The 9,062-nt window shown below is 40.5% G+C and overlaps 3 protein-coding genes across 4 annotated transcripts in view; 2 read left to right on the forward strand and 1 right to left on the reverse strand.

The window, feature by feature from the left end:
* The window catches only part of ddhd1b (DDHD domain containing 1b), a 52,844-nt gene extending 47,135 nt beyond the window's left edge, over window positions 1-5,709 (reverse strand). The window contains exons 1-5 of one of the 2 annotated variants that reach the window (XM_032542342.1): window positions 4,167-5,709; window positions 2,694-2,870; window positions 2,100-2,228; window positions 1,315-1,462; window positions 1,109-1,218 (exon numbers count right to left, since the gene is read on the reverse strand). In XM_032542342.1, the coding sequence (XP_032398233.1) occupies window positions 1,109-1,218; window positions 1,315-1,462; window positions 2,100-2,228; window positions 2,694-2,870; window positions 4,167-4,878 (1,276 nt within the window). In that variant the 5' untranslated portion in view covers window positions 4,879-5,709. The remainder of the gene's footprint in view (window positions 1-1,108; window positions 1,219-1,314; window positions 1,463-2,099; window positions 2,229-2,693; window positions 2,871-4,166) is intronic. The other variant, XM_032542341.1, reaches the window with a different exon arrangement.
* mdn1 (midasin AAA ATPase 1) overlaps window positions 1-9,062 on the forward strand; it is a 1,030,807-nt gene that overhangs the window by 636,126 nt on the left and 385,619 nt on the right. The window lies entirely within an intron of this gene.
* Window positions 5,721-9,062, forward strand: part of cgrrf1 (cell growth regulator with ring finger domain 1) — a 14,184-nt gene continuing 10,842 nt past the window's right edge. The window contains exon 1 of the mRNA XM_032542362.1: window positions 5,721-5,956. Coding sequence (XP_032398253.1) covers window positions 5,853-5,956 — 104 coding nt within the window. The 5' untranslated portion in view covers window positions 5,721-5,852. The remainder of the gene's footprint in view (window positions 5,957-9,062) is intronic.

The raw sequence follows: 9,062 nt of genomic DNA on the forward strand, positions 1-9,062 counted from the left end.
AGAGGTGCTGATCCTCATCCCAGCAACTTCACACTCGGCTGCGAACTGATCCAGTGAGCGCTGAAGGTCACAGGCCGATGATGCCATCAGGAGCACATCATCCGCAAAAAGCAGTGATGAGATCCCCAGCCCACCAAACTGCAACCCCTCCCCACCCCAACTACGCCTCAATATCAAACAGGATTGGTGACAAAGTGCAGCCCATGCGGAGGCCAACCCTCACCTGAAACGAGTCCGACTTACTGCCGAGAACCCGGACACAGCTATCGCTTTGGTCATACAGAGATTGAATGGACCTGAGAAGGGACCCCCCTTCTCAGGTCCATTGGTGAAAATTGGTGTCCTTAAAAGGTTGGATTGTCCTAATTTTGTTGAATTAAGGCATTATGATCAATTTCCAAAAGATGTTTTTTTATTTCTCTTTTTAATCAACTTTAGCATGGGTGTGTTATGCCACTGTATATGTCTAATAACTACTGCGAAATGATAGTGACTTTGAAAAGAAGAAGGGAAGGAACTATCTCCCCCTTAATACCAACAGGTTCACAGTGGAGAGGGTGGACAGCATCAAGAACTTTGGTGTCCACATCACACAGGGTCTGACCTGGGTGTTGCATATTGACTCGTGAAAAAGGCAAGGCAGAGACCTCAGACACCTGGGAAAATTCCGGGTATCCCCTTAAATACTGAACAATTTTTATCCTTGCATCACTGAGAGTGTGCTGACAGGAAACCCACTGCCTGGTACGGAAACAGCAACAAACAGGACCGCTATGCCCTGCAGAGAGTGGTTCAATCGGTGCTCAAAGAAAAAGACTAGGAGATTCATGAAAGATGAAGACTTTTATGAATCCACCCCCAGCCACCCCTTTCCTCCCCCAACACACATGCACGCACGCACGCACACACACACTTTATGATGAATAGTTAAAGGAGCATATGGAATTACATTTCACTGGAATTCTACCTTGTATGATTTCATGTGACAAATACAATTGATTGATTGATGATGGATTTTTAGGTAAGGTAGAATAGACCCTGCACAATGCCACTACAGTTTTCCAGTAACGCTTTGGATTAAATGGTTGTTAGCTGAGGTGCAGCATACCTCCATCCAGAGCCAGTTTTGCCCTCCACTCAACAGGAAGAAACTCTACATGCTCTGTGATGCGATCAGAGAAGTGCTTCTCCTCCATTTTTCTGGCAGCATCTCTCATCCTGCAAACCAGCCAAGACAAAACAATTTATACAAGAGTTATTCTGATTTATTTTTCAATTTTCTGTGCTCTCATTGGAAACCTCTTGATATCTCACATGCTGGTGTTCCTGATAATTCGGCCCTGGTCCATCTTCTGGCCGATGCCATGCACCACAAAGACGATGTGTGTGGTTTCAGGTGGGCTGTCCTCAGGTGCTGCTTCTTCCACGTATCCCCGATGGAGACGTGTCCCACTGCTGGAGGCTAAGTACATGACAGGGAATATTATTACCTGAGGTGATGTGTTCCACAGCCTGTGTTTAGTTGTTATCTGACACTGCCAACCATAAACAAGTAAACTAAAGTGGTCAAACCAAGTTTCCTGGCAAAAAGGAAATGTAAACCTTTTTTTTAAACCCCCTCTACATCACCATAAATTATGACCCTGATCTTGAGATGGGCCAGTGACAGGCAGTGTTGTGAACAGAGAAGCGTGTAACCAGCGCAGCAGCAGAACAGCTGTGTCTGCCATAATAATAATAATAATAATAATAACTTTGACTTATATAGCGCCTTTCACAAACCCAAGGACGCTAAACAATCGGGGGGGGGGGGTTAAGAGATGAAGTTGAAGGCATGTGGGGATAGAGATTTTTGTGGATTTGTTTGCATCTGTCGCTCAAGAATTATATGTGTTATAAACTTAAAAAATCGAGCTCGAGGTTTTCAAAAAAAGTGGTGGGTACAAAATGACTCATGACGAAATCTGATAGGTACCCACTGTCCCCACCGAAATCAACGCCTATGTATTTGTTATTGTTGCAAGTTAACTATGGACAATCATATGATTAATCGCAATTAAATGTTTTAATTGAGTGACAGCCATAATTTTTACATATACCTTTAGAGAAGCCAAGTTTCTGAGTGACAGTACGTGCGATCTTGGAGGTGGTGGCGTCGCTGTACAGGTACACCTCGTCCACACTGTGCCAGTCCACATGACTCTTGCTCAGCTTCAGACTGTGGATGGCTGGGAGACATTTGTGTGGTTAGCAGAAAGTGACACTCTTTATTAAGCATAATTCATTTACCATTCCTACTGAGGGTGTGTAAAATGTGTGTGTGTATACGTGTAAAACTCCATTGCATTGAAGTCCACATTCACAAAAGTCACCATGTACACACACTCAGTGCCTCCTCTTCCATCAGGTGAGTATTGGTTCAGCTGGAGTCAGCTAAAATATGTTTAATGTTAATAATGCTTTGGACTTGTTCTAATGGCAGGAGTTACCCAAATCAACAGGACACACACGCACGCACAAACACAGGCAGACAGACAGACACACACACACACACACACAAACACACCCCTTTCACAACACCTGAAGCCATACACTTACACTCAACACATTCATCTCCATACACACCTATCTTCTTTGTGTGTCATGAACATATCTTTCAAGGCCTACTTTATTCCACACAACACATTCCTTACCATCCTTGCTGTCCACTGTGGTGGTCACCACCTCCATCTCGTAGGTGTCCCTCATCCGTTGCCCTCTGAAGTGGGCAAGGTTCTCCATCTCGATGAGGTCACTCTCGTCCTCCTCCAACGGAAGCCACGTTCCATCAATGAACCACTGACCCCTCATCACAGGAATACGGTCTTGCTCTGAGGGACACCAAATAATAATCTTATGGAGGGCTCCCCATGCCTATCTCTAGGTATGGTGAAGGGTATGTGATGATGTAGGGTTATTTTAATTCCAAAGGTCAAGGGAACTTTATCAGGATGCATAGGATCCTGGATACACAACTCTTCACACACGTTTCAAAACAGGCTCAGTGCAGCCAAACACTATGAACAATCCTCACTGAGATAACACACACTGTTACTCAGAACACACTGAGAGTAAAAACACTAGCATCAAACACCAACACCGAAATTACAAACTTTTCATCTTTACAGTTTCAACAATTTAAGTTAACTACTCAATAGTTTCTTTAAAGAAGAGATATAGATTTATAATATATCATTTTTTAAGTAAGAAACAAGAATTAATGAAAATCAGCAGTTTGCTTCAATATAGTATTTTGTCTCTAGTAATTTATGGAATTACTAGAAAAAAATAAAGGGATAGTTTGACTAATCCTGCTTCTCTACAGCATCATGGAGCAAGTTTTCTTCATCACATTGGATGTCTGCATCACCTCTAAATACAAATGAATGTGGTGTTTCCATTTCTTTCACCTCCATTACTTTCTGAAAAACAGTAAGAACGCATTTTTACTATTGTAAAGCTATAGTGTTTTTCACCTTTTTTTTATTGCTGTGTATGTAACCTCATAAATCTGACCCGGACATGTTGGTATCTTTGCTCTTTCACTTGTTTCTCTCAAACGGATAATTGTTTCATTCTTATTTGGTGTTTGTGTACAAAAAAGGCTTTCCGAGCTTTCTCTATGTAAATACCTTATGTGTTCACTAACTAGTTTAAAACAAGACACGTGCTTAGGCTTTCAGCTAAAATTGCAATCAGAAGTGTTTGATAAGCACCAGACTGATATCTATTCTGTTTCGAATGTGTGGTTAACAATTTTGACAGCAGTGTGTTAGCATTTAAATAAAGTGCTGTAGATCCACAGTGTTATGCAGGTTGTGGTTAAGCCATGGCATAAATGTGCAGAGTTTTGAAAACTGTGATCAAGCAATGAAAAAGGAACTATAGTTTGGTCCGCATGAACATGCCACAGTGACAGTGTAGTAGAAGTATGGCTGGTTCTAATAGTTGGTAATAATATTACTTGTGGTACAAAGTAGTTATGTAGTACTGTAGCTGCAACTTTTAAGTAACTTTAGGCTGGTCGAGCTGCTACTAATAGCAGTAATTAAATGGTAACAGTAGGCCTATATTGTACCAGCTTTATCATTCTGGACATAAATCACATAATTTTTTAATATGCTCACGGTTCCAGTAAACGGGGTAGCATTCCTTCTCCCTGATATCGACTTCATAGAGTCCCCCTCTGACACACACTGCCTCCACGCTGATGTCGTCCGGATCCCTCATCTCTTCTGACAAGTGCCGCTGACCTCCGCTATGCTGCACCGCCGATTCCGCACTGTCCTCGGCTCCGCTCTCCGTCTGGACCTCCTGTTCCTCGGCCTCGACTGAATTGACGGGGCGTTTGACCTTGTCAGGGTTCTGCTTACTGAATCTCTGATAGGCGATCTCGATTTTTAAAGAGTCATGTCCAACGAATGGTTTCCACGTCCGCTTGTCCTCTTTGTAAAACCACCGCACCTCCTCTGGTCCCAGCTCAGTGACGATCTCACCGCGGTGCCTGGAGCTATTTGACCGTATGCGCTTCTTGGTTGTGGAATTTCCGTCACTTTCGGTGTAGTTTCGATCGATGTCCAGATATGAACTCGAATATTCTTCCCCAGCCAAGCCCAGCATCATGACATCATGGGATAACAGCGGCAAGTGTATGTCAGAGCCGGGCTGCTCTGGATCCCTGTCCCCCGCTGCAACGCTACCGTTATCTCCCATCGGATTGTCTTCGTAACCGGACAAAAACACATCATTTGCCATATCCCATTCATTACTGCTGACAGAGTTATTCTCCGAGCTCTGTTGGCGGCTAACGTTAGTCGTTTTATCCCTCATATTGCTCATGGTTTGGCCGCTGATTAGACTCAATAACGTTAAATGGCAAAGAAAAAATACACAATGGCCCTACCGTCAGAATATTAGCTAACATTAACGTTATACCAGATTAACGGTTTCGTCTCCCCAGCATGTAGTTAACATCTGTATGCCAAACTGTTCTGATCCAGACAATATTTCTTAACATAATAACTAACGTTACAGATTTAAAAATATTTACTGTTTAGCTAAACTAAACATAACCTCCTCATTTCCTGGCTGCAACGCTACACACGCCCCGTTCACATTCCCGTTTTTTGGGATAACGTTAACTGCTGGAATAATCAATGAACGGTATACTGGCTGGCTATAGTGGTAATCTCAGTTGCCCCATCACGTCAAGTCAACGAAGACAAACCAAACTTCCTGTTCAAACATTCAAAATAAAATCGATATCAGCGTGCAAGAATAAGCGGCTTTCACAATTCTGATAATACAATGCAAAGTAGGCAAAATATACATTGAATGGAAATACAACTGTGTACAAGTAGCTAACGTTACAATAGTATAAACAGGTTTACTATGTTAGCTAGCTATACGACGCTAACGCTAACGTAGCTAGTTTTCAAACGTAGCTAGCTAGCTCTCAAGCTTATATTTACATGCAATTTTCTGTGGCTAAACTCTGTGGCCTAGCTAAATGAGTCACAAATAGGCTATTACCGTTAGCTAGTTCAAAACAGAGAGACTTTCACTATCACTCTGGTTCAAACCATAGCTAGACATTGACTATTGACTTCATTTACGGTAAATAAAAAATAAATAAAAACAAAACGTAAAATAATTGGGAAAGAAATCGTTAATGTACACTATAGTGCTTGCATTAGAGTGCTTTTTATACCTTCTAGGACACCGTAGTTCTATCTAAGGCGTTCCTGTCATGGCCGTTATAGGAATTGTTTACCAGTGGATTTTTCAATAACGTGTCTAAGAAATCATATGAAATGGCAGCGGTTTTCCTGGTGACACTCTATGAGTACTCACCATTGTTCTACATAAGTGTGGTTTCTTTGTGTTTCGTTGTTACCGCCGCCATGGTGATGGGCTGGTAAGTGACTAGCTATAGCCACTGGCAGCAGCACATATTTTCACATATCAACGTTAACATTACCCCCCAAACGTCTCCCTCGAATTTGATCTATTGATAGTAGTCGATTTTCTTTATCGTTTATCTTAACAACATGGCACGTGGACTAACGTTACATTGTCACATCGAAAGTAATATAATTGACATACACAATGCAATAGCATCAAGCACCTATAACTCACAATGTATAAGATTATGTACATAATGTTGGCCAAATGTATTCACAGTTTTGAAAGTAAGGTACACTGTTTCAAACTGTTGTGTAATTACTCTGGAATTAAGGTGTACCTGTTGTACGTAGGCCTATGGGCTGCTTATTATATGTAGATACTGCGGAACAAGATATGAAGTTATGGATAAAGGTTGTAACATTTTGTATCTTACAAAGAACAATACTGTAGTTATATATTACTTAGTGGGTGCCTATACTGTAGTTATTTTTTACCTAGGTATTTTGTACCTACGGTAGTTAATTTTGTTGCCTACTGTACTGTAGTTATTTTTGACCTGGGTACCCTTTACTGTAGTTCATTTACTGGACACCTGGCCCACAATCTACTGCTAGATGATCCATGGACAGTTAAAGAAAGAGATGAACATCCCTGCCCACAGAGGACCTACTGATCTTTTTTTCCCCTCACAACTTTATTTTGTAACTTCTCACAAAAGAGCATGTGACCCAAAATACAATTTAAAAAAGGCATCATACTTATTATTATTGTTTGGCAAGTTACTTATTAAAAGTAACTAGTTACAGTTTATGAGATATAAAGTTGTTGCACTTGTAGCGCCCCCTAGTGGTCAATTATTGTGAAATTTGTTTTGGAGCCTCAAAGGCTCATATAAAAAATAATGTAAAGTTTGGCTTTGAAAGCATTTCTTTTGGCCAAGGTATGGCAAAAAATCTACCGCAGTTCCCAGCCCCTCGGGCTTGGACCCCTAAAAAACAGAGGAACTAAAATCGCTTTTTGTAACAGCCCGCCTACCATTTACTTATTGTGTAACACTGCTTTAGAGTACAGCCTACATTTTAAACGCTTATAACGTCTTAAATTTAAAAAGTGTAAGCCTTAAAATGTCTTAAATTTGTAGTACGTATTAAGTATATTTAAGTATTTTGTCAACCAAGTTAAAAACATGCAACTTAAATTGCAGCCAATCAGCTGTTTGTTGCTGGTGCGAGTCTCTTTCGGATTGTACCATAGATGGACCGATTTTATTATCATTATAAGTATTTTAATGTGCAAGTTTAGTGATACATGAAAAACTGAATTTAGGGGGAAAAGCCATTGCATTGCTGCATGTGACACTTAACATTATACTTTGCAGCAGGTAACGTTAGCCTAACGTTAGCCAGTAGCTGTTTAAATATGGGTAAAATGCTGAAAGCTTAACGGTGTGAAGTGTGGCAGTATTTCACTGGAAACAATTCCAACACTGGGACGTCCAACAGTCTGCAGTCTCCAGTTAAAAATTCAGAGTTGTCGGAGAAAGAACACAGAACTTAATATATGCTCAATAAGAGTTGTTAAGGTGGTGGTGCATTCAATGTTATTGTAAAATACCATTTTGTAATCTAGTGGTTGTTCTTTTTGTTGTGTAATAACAACAACAACAACAAACATGTTTCTTAATAAGTAATTGTTATTAGATTTTAAATAAATATTTTTTATTTGACCACATGGCCTTAGCAATACACAAGCCTTTATTATTTAAAAATATCAATACAGGCGCCATTTAGACACGACTCAATTTTTTTTTTTTTTTGTAGTATGTTTATTGATTTTTTTAATTTCTTTTGTTTAACAACAACACAACACATAAAAAAAAAAAAAAAAAAATAAAAAAAGGGCTCAGCAGTGCAGTCCAAGATAAAAAGAAATATAATGGGGGCCATACTATTTCCATTATTGTACAGTACACATCTAAACATTCATAATGCTCGAACAGGTGGTAGACACTGGTCTTCAGCATAGTCCAAGAGGGCTCCTATGCGTCCAAAAACGTCAGTCTTAGAGTGGACGAGGCATGTTAGAAAGTCCAGAGGGATATTCCAGAACGAGCTTCTTCCACCCAAAAATTGTAGGAGATTTATCAGAATCCATTTAATAAAATATTCTTTCGGGCACAGAAAATTAGAACATTGTACACTTACTCTTATTTGATTTTGGATATTTTATTTGGTACCAAGGAGAAGAGACACTGGATCAAGATCAGTGTTAGTTTTAAAAATTTTCTTAAAGACACGACTCAATTTAAAAAGTATTATTTTTGAACCGCTGTCAGAAAAAAAACAATACTCAACCCTACTCTGGGTCCGAATGAGGAAATCAGAGAATTGTTTCAGATGATGTCCCCGTACTCTGACATCTGTCGTTTTGGGGTTTGTAATGTTGTATATAGGTCTTAAATTTCATTCATAATGGTCTAAAAGTCTTAAATTTAACCTGGTGAAACCTGCAGAAACCCTGAGCCCACTTTCTCTGTAGTTATCATCCGCTCATTAACCACTAACCGACAAGCAGGCAACTGGGTCCCACTTCACTCATCCGGGAGGCTCAGACATACTTTCAACACTATTGGCGTTTTTCCACTGCTGGTACCAGCTCGACTTGACTTGCCTTGACTCGCCTCAACACGACCCATTCTGCGTCCGTTTTCCATTGCAAAAGGAGTAACGCCTTAGCGTGGCTGGTCACCATAGCTACGCGTGATGATGGAATTTTCAACGCGACTCACAACAGCACGTCGGCTACTCGCCACAGCCAGAAGAAATGTTTTGTTTCAAAAGAAGCTGAAGGAAGCAACAAAAATCACCGCTAAAAAAACGGGAGTTTGGGAATTCTGACGGAGTTCAGACGTCGACATGACGGTTGATCGCCGACACAAAAGGTAAGTTAAGTTTCCTGGTAACGTTAGCTAACATTTGCATGTGTTCGGGGCCCCGGTCAGTATTTACTATACGTTAAGCGTTTGTATAAGAGTACATGAACTTTAGCAACCATGATTACACACCAACATGTCTGCTGTGTACCGTTTGTCTTTCAGAGCATTCACGCTTTGCAAA

This window comes from Etheostoma spectabile, chromosome 18 (assembly GCF_008692095.1).
Source record: "Etheostoma spectabile isolate EspeVRDwgs_2016 chromosome 18, UIUC_Espe_1.0, whole genome shotgun sequence".
In the NCBI taxonomy this organism is placed as follows: domain Eukaryota; kingdom Metazoa; phylum Chordata; class Actinopteri; order Perciformes; family Percidae; genus Etheostoma; species Etheostoma spectabile.